Genomic DNA, 19,707 nt, shown 5'->3' with positions numbered 1-19,707 from the left:
GTTCAAATCTGATTTCAGACATTTACTTACTAGCTATGTGACTCTGGGCAAGTCACTTAACCTTGTTTGCCTCACTTCTTCATCTGTAAAATGAAAAAAAAAAAAGAAGAAGAAGAAAAAGAAGAAAATAATAAACCAAGAGAATCCTGAATGGGGTCACACAAAGTTGGACAATACTGAAAATGACTGAATAACAAAAATCCAAAATATATTCTCACTGATCTACAAGTTTCTCAGGGCATTGTATTAAAATTACTTGCCCCCATGATCATACTATCAGGTTGCAGCAGGGGTGAGACTTGAACCTGGATCTTCTTGCCTCGGTTTCTGTAGCCACATTTACATGATAAACACAGCCTCAAACCTTAAGACTTAAATCAATTCAGTCCCCAAAAACAAATTAAAAATCATTTATTGGTTCATTTATGTACGAGAGAGAGAAAAAGATTGAGGAGAGCTAATTTATCTGATCTTTATTTAAAAGAACTGATAGGTAGCTTGTAAATTTTGTTTTATGCAGAAGTTCAGAGAGCATGTTGTCATTGGTGATGGGGAAGGATTGCAGAACAGTAATCATAAAATCATAAGCCTGAATGGGAAAGGGCAGAATGCTTCGCAAGGAGGGGAGAGCACAGAACATCACAGCTCCTTCACAATTTGATTCTGGAATGGCTGGCTCAGCAAGACCATTCTGAACTAGCCTCCCATCATTTTCAGATTTGTTGCTAATTTCAGTTCTTTCAACCAATATCTGTCCTTTGGGGAGAGGGAGAGACTGACATTTGCTGTTTGGCACCTGTATAGCTTCCCACCACTTAGGAGTGGGAAGGTTCCAGGTAACATTTTCCTCCTTATAGATCTTAAACCAGAAATTTGGATTTCTCAAATCTCAATACTGGCTCAATCATTAGATGTGCCCTTCTTCTGTAGGAAAACATTTTGATGCTAATGTATTAAACTTGTTGAGTCATGTCTGGGTGGAAGCAGTGGCTGAGGTGGGGGGGGGGGGGTTGTTACCCAGCTGCTGTGTGGCTAAAGATTCTTTCTTCTGCATACTCCCTAACTTCTGATTCTCCTTGATAACACATATGCTAGTACTCTTTGTAAATGTAATATGGTCTTTCCTGGGCTTCATTGTTCCACTTCTTACCCTGAAATGGTAATAGAAGACATCACGAACCCCTTTATAGCAAGAAGGAAAATGACTGCTGTCATGGCTGTGATTAAATAACATCAGAGAGCTTGTCCTCTGGATATTAATCCATGCCTTGAAGAATTTTTATAGCCAATATTTTACTAGTCAGTCTGAAAATACAGCTGGACCCAATAACTGTTAATTTATTCAAAAGAAGCGAAGCTTTTTTGGCAAGATGCCCCTGTTGAGGCCTTGGAATGCACAACAGCAGAATACTGATGATTCTTCAGAGTTTGGCCACTGCTGTAAAATGAGCTCTACAGTATAGGCCCTGTCCACTAGCTGTGAGCCTCCGCCAAGCCACAGAAGGTTGTAGGTCTGGCTTCCGCCACCAGCTGGGTGATCACATCCTTTGGTGAGCTGATGGGGGTAGAAGCTTAGCACTGATGCAAACACACAGCTGAGATTTGGCATCAGGAGGACAAGAGACTGATCTCATATATACCTTCTTCCTTCCCTATCTCTCCTCTGCCTTGTGTGCCTCAGACAAACACACACACACACACACACACACACACACACACACACACACACATACCCCTGGCTTGGAGGACTTGCAAAATAGCCTCCTCTTGTGAGTGATGAGGAAGGAAGGCTGAAAGCTAAAAAACTCTTAGCTCTTGTTTAGAACCCTTTTGTCTTCCTCCTTGTCCCTCAAGCCTCATGATCAAAGCCACAAATTTTGCTCCTAAGAAAGTAAGAATAGATAGTACAAGACACAAAGTTTGTGAAATGCTAGCCTGTCTTTTTGCTATTCTACAAATGATTTTTTAAAAAACCTAATTAGTAAATAATGAGGAAAAGAAAAGCCATTAATGGACTAAAATGACAGATCTGCTCATCTGAGTGGGTTATTCTTTCTAACATCTTTGAGTCAATCCAGTTTTTAGGATTATATAAAACCGCTACTTCAGAGAATCCCAGATTTAGAACTGAGAGGACTCTTGAGGTCAGTTCCAATTCCTTTATTTTGCAGATGAGGAAATAGAAATTTAGAAGTATGAAGGCTCATGCTACTATCTAGGCAGGGTTTGAACCTGAGTTTTCTTGATTCCAATATAGCACTCCATCTAACATACCCTGCTCTGTCTCATGCCAGAGGATCAGCTCTTCTCAAATTATGCAGTGGGAGATCCTCTAGCTGAGGAAAGCAGCAGAACATATCAGTACTCTCTGGATCTAAAGTCAATTCCAGTCATCCTTATCTATATCTTACCACTGGACTTAGATGGTTTCAAAGGAGAAGGTGAGGCTGGTGATTCTGCATAGCCCTCCTTCGCTTAAACCTAATTCATTTGCAACTCATGGAATCATCTTTTTGGATGTCATGGTCTACTTTGAGAACAAACAACAACTACAGAATTTGTCTACATTCTATAACAGAAAGCTTTAATTATATGGCCATACTATGGTTAAATTCTTATAAAGTAAAGGAGTTTAAAATTTTCTTCTTCTGATTTTCCCACTATCTCTAGTTTAATAAGTACAATGATCAGGGAATGGTAGTTGAAAACAATTTATTAGTGTGTTGGCTACAATAGATATTTATTTGGTATCCAAGAAGGAAACAGTGATCAAAATGGAAGAGGGTAATATGGAGGCAAATATAATTTCCAGACTCATTAACTTTTTGAACTTGGACATCTGAGCCTGTTTCCTTTTCTGTAAAATAAGTTTAGACTGTTTCTAGGGATCCTGTCAGTTCTAACATGCTCAGTTTTCTTTACTTAGCAAACAGGTACAATTTGCTAAAAACCTGCCAATTTTTTTTTTTTTTGTCTTGTCTCTACTAGAGTTTTGTTCTATTTAAAATGTAGAATCCATTCTTAGTTTAGTCAGTACAAAACTGGTAGTCGGTCAGATTTGGTTGAAGGTTATGGTTTACTGATTCCTGGTCTTGATCATGGTGATCATATAAAAATATCAGAATTAATTTAGATTATCCTATAACCTTGCTGTGTGTGTACAAGCAGGGTATAATATACTGCTGCTAATAATAAATTCAATTTATCAAGCACTTTTAAGATTGCCAAGTGTGGCAAGATCCTAAAAAGTTGTGTGATTTCTCCTCCTCCCCCCATATATCCTTCATCTGATACAGAAATAGCGTTACCAAGGTCTCTTGTTCTATTCTAGTGGGACTAGGAAACTTTGAAGAACTTAGTGTCAAATAAGTTCAAGGCAGGTGGAGTTTTGAAATTAGGAGTTGGGCTCTTTGTTTTCTTTTGAATGTATGTGGAGATGAATTATAGGTATTAGCTTAATAGTGGCTAAGAAGGTACCCTAAATTTTCAGTAGTCCCCAGAAGTGAAAGAAGCTGAACCTTGCTAAAGGAAGCAGTGATCACTAGAATTAGAGAAACACCTTTATTCTAAGGAGAAGCTTATATGATATCACATGTTTAATAGCTTGTAGGAAAACATGTTTAATAGGATGGAGAGTTCATGGTAGTTTGAGGAGAGTACCTCATAAATACCTTTACCTGCTTCTGCCTTTCTGATTAGAGGGCTCAAGAGCATAGGAAAAAGTTCCTCCCATCGCCTTCTTGTAGAGAGGCCTCAAAATCATAGCTATCTCTTCATTTGCCACCAGTTGCTCAGCTTGGTTTTGACTCCACTGCCATCCTAAATGTGTCCTATGGACAGATTTATCATCAGGAAATTCACCATGGTAGACACTGCTTCATCTTTGTATCACATACCTTAGCAGTACTCTCTGTTGCTTCTGCCTCTTTGAAAGTTATCATATAGAGTAGAAAAAACTCCCCCCCAAAAGTCCTCTTAAAAAGAACTCAGAAATCCTGCCATCTCTTCATTTCCCACCATTACCTCATTTCCCTTAACTGCTTTTCAGTTTCCTTTTGTTGTCTTTCCCCATTAAAATTTCTTGAGCAGAGATTGTCTTTCTTATGATTTGTATTCCCAGCACTTAGCACAGTGCTTGGTCTATAGGAGGCACTTAATAAATATTTATCATCTGTTACATCTCACCATTATCCTCAGATTCCTGGTCAAAAGTAGGTTGGATGATACAATGTAGAAAATGTGATTTAAAGTAGTTTTCTCACTCTCTATGAACCTCCCACTACATTCAACAAGTTTCCCATCACAATCACAACTAAAAAATTTTTTAGATCTCCTTCATATCAAGATTTGATGTGTTAAAATTGGTAGAAATTATGAAATGGTCCCCTTGGAATATGAGGTTTCATGAAAATGGAGTGTCACAAATGTATATGAATTATCTTAAAAATAACTGTCTAATGTGGTATCTAGCTTGACTTTATGTATTGGCTTTGTTACATTACATTTGTACAACAAGAGTGTCCATTTCCTCCTATGTTTGGGCACTTAATAAACTACCATAGGATTGCCAGTTGAAGATTTAATTCTTCTATCTTTAACATTTCTCATTTAGTGAAATTTAATATTTTTCCTTTTTATTCCTTAGGTGGCTTACCAGTAACAGCACCTCAGACAGCATCATGGAACCCACCATCGTTAGTTTTCAACCAGTCCACCTCAGTGCCCATGATCAGTTCTCAGCCTTCAGGATTCAGTCAGCCTCTTACCTTTAGCACAACCCCAACAGCCTCAGGCTGGGATCAGCCAACATCCTTTGGAGCCCCAACATCATCCTCACCCCCTCCTCTCTGGGGCTCTACCACAAGTGCGCCAGCTAATACCTGGCCATCACAAGCCTCTATGGGGAATCCTTTTCAGAGTAACATATTCCCAACATCTGCCACACCTGGCCAACAATCATCTGTGCTTATCTCAAGCTCACCACCTCAGCCTCCTCCCCGAACTGTCCCACAAAGGGATATCTCTTGTGATGCTTTCACTGCCTTAGACCCACTTGGAGATAAAGAAATCAAAGAAGTGAAAGAAATGTTTAAGGACATCCAGTTGAAGCAGCGACCAGCAGTGCCAGCAAGGAAAGGGGAGCAAGCATCCTCTGGGCCTTTGGGAGCCTTCTCCAGTTACTTCACTAGCAAAGTTGGAATTCCACAAGAGAGTTCAGAGAGTGATGATTTAGATGCTAATCAGTTGTTGGCCAAGATAAATGGTAAGGTGTTTACCCCTGACAACCTTGTCCAAGTGTAATCAGGTCCAGAAGAATCTAGTGCTAGCTTCTTTGTCATTTCATTGATCATTCAATAGCTGCATTAAAAGTTTAACTATTTATGTCTTGGAATATCTTAATGAACATGATTATTATCTTTGAAAAATTGGCCTGATATTGCCCCCTAGTGACAGGTGTCTTAGCACTGGTCACACTAGTCTTGAGAAGTATTGGAAACAGTTCTCGGGGCTGACTTATAATTCTGGTCCTCTTTCAATTTCTGCATTAATTCTATCTTAAACAGCTTTTAAAGAGATCTTAAAAGCCTCTTACTTCATAATAATAAGGAGCTCTTTTATAAGGGCGGGGCATGAAGTAGAAGGGGAAGAATAAACATTTATTGAGTCCCTATTACATGCCTGGCATTGTCCAAAGCAGGGAAACGGATTTAAAATTCATCAATCTAGAGAACTGTCAATGTGATTGAGAAGGCTCATCTGTAACATAGCCTTAATCACTTTGCATAGTCTTATATGCTGAGGTTAAAATAATTTGCCAGTTAGATAGCCAGTAGGTATCAGAGGCAGATTCTGAGCCCATGTTTTCCTGAATGCAACCCTGGCCTTCTATGTACAATATTGCATATGGATTCTTCCTCACAATTCTGAGAAAGAGTGTGTGAGTGTTTTTATCAAATCAAATGTGATTAATACTTGTAAAATAATTAGCACAGTGTCTGTAACACAGTGAACACAATAAATGTTTGTTCTCCTTTATCTCATTAGACAAATGTTATCAGGGAAACTATTTAGATAAGAAACCAATCTACTAAGTAGCATGTTTTGGATTTTTGTTCTTTTTTTCTTTTTAAAGAAGCACCAAAGCCAATTCCCAGGCAAAGCACCCCATTAGCATCCAAGCCAGTGGAAAGATCATTTGAGAACCTTTTTGCAAAAGATCCTTTCTGTTCTCCATTGCAAGCACCCGTAAGTATGATTAGGAGAGAAACCTGAAAACTTGACAAATTATTATTTAGTAATAATAACACTAATGTTCAATCTAATTGGTAGGATCAGTTTTTCCATCTTAATTTTTAGTGAATCTAACTTTTAATTCTTAATTCACATTTCTGTCATACATACACAAAAAGATTAGAGATTCAACTTTGAGAACTACACTCATCTTTGGCACATTGCTTCTCCTAGTCAAAGATAATACAGCTATCCCTGCCACATTATGGAGGTTAGAATGCCCCTACAGTCTGGAAAATCTGCGTATGATTTTTTTTGGTTCACTTCATACTACAGAAGAAATCTGAATCTTCTTTTTCTTTTGTGAGGTGTTTACAGTATTATACATATATCTTAAGTATTTCTGAGTTTCTAAACCTTTTCCGTGTCTTCTACTGGCTTTTGTGTATTTTCTGCAGCTTCCACAAAGCTCCCTCAAAATTCCCATTTAATTTCTTATGTCAGCTTATTATGTAGTGCATCCTTAATAGGGAACCTCAGATGTGAAAAGGATAATTACTAACTTTCAGTGGTCACCACATGCTTTCAACTGTTATACTTGGGCAAAAATGGATACTTTAAAGTGCCTGTCCCTGGAAGTATTTATTATGTGACATAAAAATCTGAATTTAATTGTTTTTCCAGGAGAAACTCAGTTATAATTCTACCCTAAAAAGACTTGATTTTTTAATATGATTACTTTAATGGCAACAAATCTTAGAAGTTACACCAAATAGTATGCTTAGGAAGCAAACTTTCTGTTATAAGTTTGTACTTTCACTTGGATCTAATTATCATCACTATTTCCATGGAGTTCAATGGAACCCAGAGATGTAGTCTCCCAACTATTTTCTCACACATCTCTATAATCCAACCAAACTTCTTTTAAAAAAAATTCTAGAGATAATTTGATTTTTTCTTTATGATCAAGACTACTTATAGATAAAATACAGATCTACATTCAAAGATAAGACTATTTATAAGTTTCCATTTGGATGTTATATCTCCATAGACTGTGTCTCATCAGCCAACATCTCATCTATATGGGGATCCTTTTGGAAATCGGTTTGCATAATTTCTGTAAGTAGAAGGTTCTATAAAGTTAATTGTCTGAGGGGGAATTAAATTTAGAATAAAGTTAAGTGTGCCTTACTTGGAGGTAACAAAGTTGGGATTCCATTCTTAAACAATAGCACAATGTTGAGAATTCAATTATAAATATCAAAGTTTATTGGTGGTATGCTAGATAATTCAATTTCTTCTACCCATAAAATCTACACCTTAGTTCTTATGAACATGGAGTTCTGCATTCCTTATATATGCTAAAACATCAAAAAAAAAAAAAAAAAATGGAGGACTTAAGAATTTCCCCAAAGCAAGCAAGCAAAAGATGATGCTTTATTGGATAGTTTTGAGGGATATTATTTGGGAGTTTGAAGTATAGCTCTTGAAATTTACATTGAGCCCAAGAATTCCTAGTTAAACCTCCAGTCACACAAGCAGGAAATTCAGGCTGAAGACCAAGAGAAAGATATTTTTGATTCTACTTATCCCTAATTCCTGTTGTGACAGAATTGTGTGTTTACACAGATCCCCAATCCTTTACCTGTTACATGAAAAGAAATTGGTAAATAGCTTCATCTTTGGTTTCAAGCATGACTAGCCCACACCGGTTAACTTTAGACATATCAGATGTCATCAGTGTATATATATACTGTATATATATACAGTGTATATAGTGCTTTTTATTCTTAAAATATCAGGTGAGTTTTGGATAAGGATTTGAGTAGGGAAGGAAGAAGAAAATAGGAAGTTCTTTATAAGATATATGGAAAATAGCTGCTAATTTACAAAATAATCAAATTGGGCTTTTTAAATTACTTTTACTTGAAAGGTATACATCATAATAGATTTGTCTTATACTTCTGGACAATTAAGGAACAATTTAATGGACTAAAAAGTGAATGCAATTTCCCTGGGAGTAGCACAGTTTACCTTCAAGGAGTGATTTTCCTACTGGGGATTATAGATTATTTCCCATTTGTGGCTTCTTCTTATTTAATGATATCTGAAACTATTCAATTTTCAATTCCCCAAAAGCCGCATTTTAGTCCCATTAATAGTGAAACAATTTATAATTATTTTTCTCTGTTTGTAAAGACTTGTGACTTTTTTCTCTTACTCTTCATTAGGATTTTGGTGCATTCCATATCAAGATGGCCACATTTGCCAAGGACAAATGCTACTAGTGGGACAGACTACTTCTTGTCTTGCTCCAGCTTCAACATTCATTACCTTTTGCCTAATTCCTTGATGACTTTTTTTTTTACTTATAGAGATATCTTTTCACTTTTTGCCCAGACATAAAGCTAAGCTTCAAAGCTGTGGCTTGAAACATAAGATATAAGAATATGACCTTCCAAATCTTAAAACAAATGAAGTCAAAAGAATTTCTCCAATGTGGAAGGGATTGGGGGAGGGGGAGGAGGAGAATGTGTCTACTGGAGACCCTATCACTTTCCTTTCTCAAAATACTTGACATCTCACAAAGAACAAATGGTAAATAATACCATCTAAACACACACTCCTTCCAGAACTCTTGCTCTGCTAATAAGTTTTGAAGTTACTTTTATTTAACAAGTTTAGAATTTGTGTGGAGGTCTTCTCCCCCCACCCTTTTTTTGAAAGGCTTACAAACTTAAAAATATCTCCAGACCTCACTTTTAAAAGGATGAAAACCCTTTTTGAAGCTCACTTTTGGGAAATTCTGCCTGACCTTATTATAGGACTGACTTTGGGTTTTTTGATTGCTTGTTTTTTACTTTGATGTAAAAACTAAAGCAAATTGTCAGTAAGCATATTGAGGGGAGGTTAACATTTTTTCTCTCCTACTCCTAAAACATTCACTATATGATCTAATTCTTTAAGTTTCCCTTACTTTGACCTTATATTTCCCCCTTTTTAGAGCTGGCAAGATTCTCTTGGTTTATGAGAAAATAATCTCTTTACCAAACCACAGGTCTGACACTGTTTTGAGGCCTTTTGGTTAAAAGAGGGTATAGTCACTTAATCAGAGTGACTCAACTAGTGGACACATAATTCTTTTTCCTTAACTGAATATGAGGCTACCATCTTGAATTCAGGTTCCAAAATCTAGATCTTTTGATAACATTTTTCAGTGAGACTGCTAAAAGTCTACTCATCGTGAAGATAATTATACTTAAAAGATTGGTCTATTATTAAATGAAATGATTGATCCAAATGCTTCTGGAGTTTTAAGTGGTTACAATGGACCCTTTAAAGTAACTAGGGAATTTTCTTCAAACAATGACTAGGGGTTGAAAAAGACCAAAAAAAAAAAAAAAAAAAAAAAAAATGGATGAAAGATGTCCAGAATCTGAACTTATTAGTTATAACCATGATCATATTGACCTTTTTTTCCTCTCCTTTTGAAAAACCAAAAACAAACTTGAACACTTTCCCAGTATATTTTATCTCTCTATTTTTAGCACAATTATGGGAGTGAATTTTTGCCAAAATGAATTTTGTATTGCGTGTGTGTCTTTGTTATTGCTTGTCTTTGACCCTTAACTCTCAGGTTCTTGTGGGTGTTAAATATCCACATTCAATGTTAATTTTGGGTGGAGGAAAAGGATACCTGCCTGCAGTGTCAACCAAGTGGTAGACTCATGCACTTCTTTTGATTTACCCCTAAACCTTAAATAATTGTGTCTACGGTAAAGTTATGGTGACTTATCTAATGGTAGTAGCTGATCAATGTATAGGCTTAACCTTTCTATCTAGCTTTCTGCTCAACCATTTATAAATATGAACTTGAAATAGTATTTTAATGTTCAAATACCTAAACTTGTGCTAAAACTGGAGACAATTATTTGTAGGTAACTGGGATTTTTGAAAGTAATTTCTTGAAACTGAATTTCAGCCACACATGTCCTGTACAGATCTATTTTTTTTCTCCTGTGCACTTTTCTGTAATGCAAATAAAGCTATGAATTTACTCCTTCTCAATAAACTGGAAATATAGAATCAATTGCATCTTGTCCATTTATTCTACCTTCCTGAAGTCCTCTTCAGATAACTTGTGGAGTATTTTGTACTTGAAGGTGGGATTGAAAGAAGATAAAGATAGGTGAAAATCAGTAGTGCTTAAATTTTTTTCCCCCAAAACTAGCTCATCTGACTTCATTTTCTGGCATTACCTGTCCTTCACTGAAAAATGGAAACAGATTCTAAAATGATTACTAAATGATACTAAAATGGCTGTGGATGGACAAGAATAACCCTGAACTATCAATAAGCTGACTTTAAGGGACAGCTAAGTGGTGTAGTGGGTAAAACATTAGCCCTGGGATCTAGAGGACTTGAATTCAAATCTGGATTTTAGACACTAGCTGTATGATTCTGGCAAGTTACTTAGAACTGATTGCCTCTCTCCCAAATTGAATATAATAACTAATATTTGTGAAGTATCTACTTGCAGTCAGTCACTGCTAAGTGTTTGTTTTGTTGTATTTCAATCTCATCCAGCTCTTGGGAGTTTTCTTGGCAAAGATATTTAAATGATTTGCCATTTCCCTCTATGGCTTGTTTTACAGATGAGGAAACTGAAACCTATAGGGTTAAGTGACTTACCGAGGGTCATATAGCCATATATACCAAATGTCATATAGCAAGTGGAAACTACCTCCTGTTAACTGTTTGAGGTGGGATTTGAACTCGAGATGATGAGTCACTATCCAGTGTGCTATTTAGTTGCCCTCTATATCTCAATTAAACACAATACTTAGAGGGAGATTCTATTATTATCCCCATTTTACAGAAAAGGAAACTGCAATTAAGTAACAAGCCAAGATTCACATAAATTATAAGTGTCTGAGTCCTCATTGCCAGCACACTATCCACAACCACACCTAGCTGCCTTAGTCTGATTCTTCTTAATCTTTTCCATGCTACAGTATCTAGTTCATTTCTAGAGTCGAGCAGGAAAAAAAATGTTTAGGCAAGCTTTGGTTCTACAGACAAGCGTCAGGGTTAAACAAATTTTATTACAAGAGCACCATGCAATGAGGCTAACTGAGGAGGAAAGAGATACTATTTCAAAACAAACTAATATAAAGTTTTTGAAGGTAGACATGACCTACCTCTGGTTGTTTGCCAGCCCTTCATTTAATGCAGCTTTCCCTTCTCCACCCCCACCTTTCCACCCTGATGTCAGTAGGTAAGAATGCAGGAAAATAGTTCACACTTGGAGACTGTATTGCTTTGGACTGCAGAAACAGCTATACCTGAACCAGGAGATTTGAGAAGTAATTCTCAATTGTGCAAATTCTCTGCAATATCTAGATGCTTGGAGGGGGGATAGGAAGGGGGAGTCAAAGAAGGCAGTGGAGAGGAGGGAGAGAAAGGCAAACCCTTCTAATAGACTGCCTATTTCAGCCTTCTTGCTTAACCTTTTCAGCTCTTTCTTTCCAAGAAAGTTTTTAACCTTCATGCTTTTATCAGTGTTGTGAAGAGCAAGGACTTTTAATGAAGTGGAAACCACCTGCTGTTAACTAACCCAAGAGTAAAGAGAAATGCTTACTCAAGCAGTTTTTCCAAGAGAGGGAGAGGGAGTGGGGGGAAATAAGGGTAAAATGACCTTGTCCTTGACTGGACACTTCAAGCTGGAAGTTATTTACTTACTAACACCATTCTCATCTGTTCAGATTTTAACAGTCATCATTTTGTTTGTGACAGGGCTTCTTTTTTAGGTAGTAAGAAAATGTGACCTACAAAGTATAAGCACATGAGGAGCTTTTTAAAAATACAATAAATATAAATCTAAAAGTAAAAGTTAGTATAAAAATATGTAATGGGGAAATATGAGACTTTCATGAAAAATGCAAAACTAAAGCAGAGTCTCCTTTTCCTCTGTAAATAAGAAATACAATTCTGAAAATAGAAACAATAGAAAAAAAACAAAAAAAATTAAAGGCATTAAAAAAAGAGGAAAATAAAAATAACTTTGTTAATGATATAGTTTACTTAGAAAATTCTAGAGATTCTGGAAAAATGTCCTAAAAAAAGTTTGGGGATACAAAACAAACCCATAAAACATAACAAAACAAAATATAACATTTTTATATAACAATAACAAAATTTAGGAGCAAATAATCAAAAGGGAAATCTCATTCAGACCAACAAAATGTATAAAGTATATCTGGGCATTAATCTATCATGGCACATTCAAGATAAAATGATATTTTTAAAAAAGACCCTTAAAGTAATAACATTTAACTGGAGTACTTGTTGGTCTTTGCCAATATAATAAAATGACAATATCTAAATTAATTTACATTTTTAAGGATAAATCTCAATCCATCAAGGGAATATTTGTTAGAGTTAGGCAAAGAGATTTTTTTGAACGAACAGAAGATATAAAATTTCATGAGAAAATAATGGGGGGAAGAAAAACAAAGGGGAGAAGCACTTCCAACATCTCAAATTATAATTTAATCACACATAGTATTTGGTACTGATTTACGAAATAGAAAAGTGGATCAGCAGAACAGACTATATGAGGAAGAATTAGAAACAATTGAATTCAAAAATCCAAAGCTCAATAAACCTGGGTACATAAATTACTTGAGAAAAGATTGCCAATTTGACCAAAGTTCTGTTTGGTCACTGTTGGACCACAGTTGGACTACAGTTTATTGGGAAAACTGAAAAGCAATTTGGCAGAGATTAGATTTAGAATAACATCTTACACTACAATAAGCTTCAAAAAGATATACCCAAATCACAAAATTAAGAGAACCAAGTCAGGGGAATTAGGGAGAAATTGTTAATTAAACAAGCTATTTAAGATAAAATAATTACCTAAAATGGAAAGGCTTTTGCACAAACAAAATCAATGCAAGTAGGATAAGAAGGGAAATGAATGATTGAGGGAGGAAATTTGCATCATACATAAGGATCTGAAATATAAGATTTATAAGAAAGTAATACCAATAAATGAAATTAAAACCCATTCTCCCAATGGATAAATAGATAAAGGGTACAACCGATTCTTATTTTATTTTATTTGCTGAGGCAATTAGGGTTAAGTGACTTGCCCAGAGTTACAAGCGAGTGTTAAATATTTGAGGCCAGATTTGAACTTATGTACTCCTGACTTCGGGACTGGTGCTCTACCCACTGTACCACTGAGCTGCCCCAGTACAATCAATTCTTGAGAGAAAAATTGTCAATTAACAGCTATATAAATTTTTAAAAAACTTTTAAATTTCACCTGAAAAATTTTAAAATACCATATGGTTTGGACAATCATCCATTAATAACAGTAACCTGTGATGCTATTGTTGTTATTCAGCCCTTTCAGTTTTGTCCAGCTCTTCATGAGTTGTGTTTTTTTGGCCTAAATACTGAAATGGTTTGACATTCCTTTCTTCCAGCTCATTTTACAAATCAGGAAACTAAGGCAAACAGTCATGGTACTTACCTAAGGTAAGTATGTAAGGACAGAATTAAACAGACTTGACTAGTGTCTAAGGCCAGATTTAAATTTAGGAAGAGAAATTTTCATGAGTTAAGGGGCCATACTCTACTGTTCCACCTACCTGCTATCAGTACTAGCAATCCCTTAAAATAGTATCCCAGCTCTGCCACTTGCTACCTATATGACAGGGTAAGGACAGTACCTCTTTGGGCTTATTTCATTATCTTTAAGATAAAGGAGTTAGCCTAGAAATAATCTCTAGGCTTCTCCTGTCTATTATGAGGCAGCTAGATAGCTCAGTAAATAGAACAGTAGACTTTGAATACAAATCCAGTCTCAAGCACTTGCAAGTGTAATTCTGGGCAAGTCATTTAACCTCTGTCTACTTTAGTAACCTCATCATTAAATGGAGATAATAATAACACCTAATTTTGAGGATTGTGAGTATACAATAGAATTACATTTGTAAAGTGCTTTGAGTACTATAATGTTAGTAGTTATTATTATTATTATTATTGTTACTTATTTTACCTTATGTCATATTTTCATAGACCCAGTTGATTCCATTAAACATGTTATTCTTCCAGTTGCAAATTTATCCTTACCCTCACCAAAAAAAAAGAAAGAAAGAAAAAAAGAAAAAAGTAAAACTGATTGGGTTTCCAATTCTTTTTCTTTAAAGGGAGGAGTGCTAGGCCTGGATAATTTCCAGATTGGATTGGCCTTTAAATAATCCAGTGGTCAAATAAGTTATATTTCCAGAAAAATGCCATAAACAGCAGGAAACACAATACAAAGTCTTATTGCTGAAATAAGATCTTTCTCTTTTTCCCTGCCCCCTTTCCCTTCTCATCTTACCCTCCAAGATCTCTGGTTAATATTTAAGCTATGATTATTTGAGGAGATTGCTAAATAATGAAATATCTGTGTTTCTTGCTGGGAAGTGTTTATGCAACATTATCCTTTTATTCTTAAAAAAAAAAAAAACTACTTTGTTCGAATGTTGGAAGTGTGTTTTCTGTGTTGTTAGTCTGGAAAGCTCAGAATTAGGAACCCCAGCAACTCCTTTTAACATGATAGTCATTAGCATGTTGCTGATGGACAAGCTCCAGCAATTTGCCCATTTACCTAATCAGTTACTGAAGCTCCTCCTAAGTTCTTGTTTTTCTGAACAGTCCCAGGTTTTATTTACTAGTCACATGCAACATACTAGGTAGACTACTGAAAATATGTCCTGCAGGCCTTAGTCACCTTTGGCTGGAGGGGATCCTGAGTTGAAGGACATTCTGTTTCTCTACAGCCAGGTGCCAAATAGTCAGCTGCAGAGCCCTAACCAGTTATACCTTGGTTCTGATAGGCCAATTCTAGTTTTATCCTGCTGGGATTCAAGCTTCTGTGCTACTTGGATCCTGCTGCATAGCAGCAATATCACTAACCTCCCCTTCACTTTCCCCCTTACCATTTTGCCTATCCTTTTTATTTATTTTTTATTTTTTTCCTGAGGTAATTGGGGTTAAGTGACTTGCCCAGGGTCACACAGCTAGGAAGTATTAAGTGTCTGAGATCAAATTTGAACTCAAGTCCTCCTGACTTCTGGGCTGGCTCTATCCGATGTGTCACCAAGCTGCCCCCTTGCATATCCTTGTTATGTATTTTTTCTCCCCCTTAGAATAAAAACTCTTGTAATGACAGAGAAACTGAGGGAGACAGAGATTAGAGACCAATTCAATAGTTTATTAAATGGAGAGATATACTGGAACCAGTGGATCCATGTTTGGTCCCAGGGCTGAAGAGTATCAGAGGGCAAGCTTTTTATATAGGATAACAAGAACAGTGACATAATGGGGGAAGTACCTGAGTGGGGATAACCTAATGGGGAGAGGCACCTAGGATGACACAATGGAGGGAGGTTACTGATATTCTAATGACATCTAAAATGGATAAACCTTTATCCTGTCAAACATTAAGAAGGAATGTCTATAACCTAAAGACATAAAACCTTTGTCTCATCAACCATTTAAGAGGGAATGATTATAGCCTGGGTTTGAGGGCAGAGCAACTGAGGTAGACCTTTATCTCATCAAACATTAAGAGGAAAGGTTATAACCTGAGGCAGAATAACTAAATAGGACAATGGGGAAACTAGGTCAGGATATCAAAAGGGAATTTTGGCACAACACTCCATGAAGGTAAGGATTGGCTGGTTTGCTTGTACATAATTATATATCAGAGAATAGTACCTGACTAATAGTAAGTGTATAATAAATGTTTTGTTTTGTTTTGTTTTGTTTTGGGGGGGGGGTGTTTTTTTATCTACTGAAAATAAAACCAGTTGACTGGGAGGGAAGGGTACCCTTCCCAAAATTAATGCAAAACTGAAATTTGAATTCAACTCTTCTAGCCATCCCTGATGATTTTCTACAATAGCAAAGTGTCTTCTTTTACAGATATAGAAACTGAGACTGAGAGAGGTAAAATCCACTCCTAATAAACATTCACTAAGTACCTGCTATGTGCTAGGTTGGAGATACAGCTAATAAAAAGAAAGTCTTCACCCTCAAATAATTTACAATCCAAAAGGAGAAATAACACACAAAAGGAGGGAGGAAGGCACAAGGAAGGGAGGGCATCTTGTTTTGTGGAGCTGAAATCCAGGAGAGTAGCAGATAAAGAATGGTCTGTACTAAGTGGAGTCTCTGTTTCTTGGGAGGTATTCAGTAAACCTCCTTCCAGTCCTACAATCAGAAGGAAGTGGTTATCAGCCAAGGGTTGGGTTAATATGGTGGTGAGATTAGAAGTGATGAGCTTATTTTAAGAAGATTATCTTGGTCTGTGGAGTTGAAAACTAGCAGCACAGTAGATGCAGAGTAGAGTGAATGGGGTTTTCTTTTTAGAAGGTAAAATGAATTTTTTAGAACTACAAGTCAAGGATAGACTCAGTGCAACAGCTGCTTTCACATATGTGAAGGATTGTCACCTAATTGTTCCTAGAGGTTCAAAAGGGTCAAATACAAAAAAAAAAGTGTCTGTCATTTAAAGCCCTTCATGTTCAGGGAATAGGATTCTTTCCAATCTTCTTTCATTTTACATGTATTCTCTTCCCTATATTTTATAATACAGAAACACTTGCCTTCTTGCTATTCTTTCCATACAACATGGACTCCAAACATATTCACTGATTAAGTCTCATGCTCAGAATGCTTTATTTCATAATCTGCTTGGCTTCCCTGGTTTTTTCAAGACTCAGCAGAGGCTTTTACTCCACCCAGTCACTATTGCTTATTCCTTTGAGATTACTTCTATTTTATGAGAGGGAAAGAGTCAGACAGACAGACAGAGACAGAGACAGACAATGACAGAGACAGACCAAGAAGAGATACACATATCTAATATGTATAGTATTTTGCATATTGTCTCCCCCATCTTCATAATGTCTCCCTTGTTAGAATGTGAGCTCCCTGAGGGAAAAGAATATGTTTTTGTCTATCTTTGTATACCCAATATGTAGCATAGTGTCTGGAATATAGTAAAAGCCTTGTAAATGTATGTCCTTCAATGAGTCCATTCATACTTTACAGACATCCAGACCTGAATAATAATTACTTCTTCCAAGTGAGAGCTTTGATCTATTGAGAAGAAAATGATGGACTAGAAATCAGAAGGCATAGGTAGGCTTAGTTTTCAATTCTGCCATAATTTAGTTCTGTGCTTTTAGGCAAAGTATTCTTTAGTCTCAGGTTTTCATTTTTGAAATGAGAGGGCAGAAAACATGAAAATTCAACGTGGAAAAGTAGAAAGAATATTGAATTTGGAGAAAGAAGATCTGGGATCATATCCACTTGCTACTTCCAAGACTTTGGCAAGTCTCTAAACCTCAATTCTTCCTCCATAAAATAAGAAGATTGGACTAGATAGTCTCTGTCTAGAAGAGTCCCTTCTAACTCTACATGTGTGATCCTATGATTTCTAAGGTGATTTTTCTATTCTAAAATTCTATGATTCTATTCTAGCAAATCATTATAGGAGCCATACTGTTCTTGCTCAACAAGATTTCCATGCCTTGATTCTAATAGATCATGATGTCTAGTTGATCATGGATCATTTCAAGACTTTGATTCAGAACAGATCAGAGGCACATAGACTCAATGACCTAGAACTAAAAAAGACCTCAGAGGCTAAGAAATCTAATTTCTTCATTTTACAAATGAGGAATTCAACATTCAGGGAGGTTAAATGATTCACTCAATATCACTGAGAAAGTAAGCATCAATTGTCTATGTGTAGGTTTGTGTGTGTGTGTGTGTGTGTGTGTGTGTGCATGTAAAGGTTACTTGTGAAAGTTTGAAAAAGCAAGAAATATTACATAAATATCAACCATCCTCATCATCATTAATATTATTGAATATTTATCCTGCCCATTAATTTGCTATAGGATTTTTTTTAACCTTTAACACAACAGCAAAGCATAGCTAAATTTCCAAGTGTATTTCAAAACAGTTCATCATTCAAATTAACTTAGCCAAGAAAAAACTACGAACTTTTCTAAATATATTGGATGAGTCAGTTTCCAAATGGGTAAGTTGCTTACAAACTCTGGTCACGCCTACTTATAATTAGGCTAATTAGTATAAAATATTCTTAGACTTTGTATAAAGGCTTTGCCTTTTTTTATATTTGCACTCTCAAAATGGGCCTCAAGAATGAAACCCATTAAAGAGATGCAAAAGTATGTGCTAACATGTTACTCACTAGGCTGCACAGGAAGTGACTTGTGGCCATGGAATCATTCAATTATCTAGTTATAATCATTTCCCACCCATTTCATTTGCCATGGAAAAGTCTGCTCTGCCTTTGTATACTGCAGTTCTGCACCAGTGAAACACCACTCAGATATGTTGTTTTCACAGCAGTCTGAGAACTGTTGAAATCAAGTCCTTTCTGTCCTTAGGAGCCACGAATGATGGGGGCTCTGGGATTCTGGTGCCTTTAGCCTCTATATTCAAGCTATCCTGATCCCAGCTGTGTTGTATATAGGAATTACTTGCACTCCACTTTCTTGAATTCTGAAAGCTCCTGATAAGCATTTACTTTGTGCAAGGCATTGAGCTAAGTGGTGGAGATTTGAAGACAAGTCTCTCCCTTCAAGAAACCCACATTCTACTAAAAAGAAACAATATATATATATAGATAAGTATAAGTATAAAATACATGAAAGATAACTGAGGGCCGGGGTGATAGAAAGCACCTACAACTGAGAGGCTGCTTGTATTGACAAGCCAAATTGATACCCCTGATTAGAAGAATAAAAATCTTCTTTTTGTACTTAATTGTTTCCATTACTGAATTCTATTCAACAGACATTTGGCACTTACTATTAAAGAAGAAGAAAAGGAAGGAAAGAAGGAAGAAGAGAAGGAAGAAAGGAAGAAAGAAAGGGAGAAAAAGAACAGTTCTTTCTTCTGGAATTATAAATAAGATTGAGACCTTCATCCTGCTTCTATTTTCCTTTCAGGTTCTCCTAACTCCAAAATAAAACCAAGCATTAATGGAAAAGCACACCATATTGGATCAGTGTGGGAAATGGTTTATTTTTCTAGTGGTAACAAAGGATTTTTATATAGTGTTTGGGGTTTGCAAATCCTTCTCATCTTATTCGGACTGACAGATGTTATCACTCTCTAATTTACTGACAAAATTGAAGCAGAGATGCATAGATTGAATGGCTAATCCATGGATTTTGAACCCAGATCTCTCCTAATTTTAGGTGTCCTTCCCAATGCACAACAGTATCACTACCTTTTTTCTATGTTTTAAATTTTTTTCTCTGTATATATCTAACCAAAATACAAAAATATTCCATTGTATTGAATCCTAAAATTGCAAACATATCTTATAGAGTTCTGTGATTGCTCTGAAATAATTTTTTTAATTTGCTG

General features: G+C 36.1%; 1 protein-coding gene across 3 annotated transcripts in view; it reads left to right on the top strand.

Annotated features, from left to right (window-relative positions):
• The window catches only part of DAB2 (DAB adaptor protein 2), a 65,076-nt gene extending 55,417 nt beyond the window's left edge, over nucleotides 1-9,659 (top strand). For all 3 annotated transcript variants that reach the window (XM_031964453.1, XM_031964434.1, XM_031964443.1), the window contains exons 12-15: nucleotides 4,646-5,263; nucleotides 6,134-6,246; nucleotides 7,283-7,350; nucleotides 8,463-9,659. In XM_031964453.1, the coding sequence (XP_031820313.1) occupies nucleotides 4,646-5,263; nucleotides 6,134-6,246; nucleotides 7,283-7,345 (794 nt within the window). In that variant the 3' untranslated portion in view covers nucleotides 7,346-7,350; nucleotides 8,463-9,659. The remainder of the gene's footprint in view (nucleotides 1-4,645; nucleotides 5,264-6,133; nucleotides 6,247-7,282; nucleotides 7,351-8,462) is intronic.
• The last annotated feature ends 10,048 nt before the right edge of the window (nucleotides 9,660-19,707 follow it).

This window comes from Sarcophilus harrisii, chromosome 1 (assembly GCF_902635505.1).
Source record: "Sarcophilus harrisii chromosome 1, mSarHar1.11, whole genome shotgun sequence".
Lineage (NCBI taxonomy): Eukaryota > Metazoa > Chordata > Mammalia > Dasyuromorphia > Dasyuridae > Sarcophilus > Sarcophilus harrisii.
The sequence above is the reverse complement of the archived record's forward strand: the minus strand, read 5'-3'. Positions and strand labels throughout refer to the sequence as shown.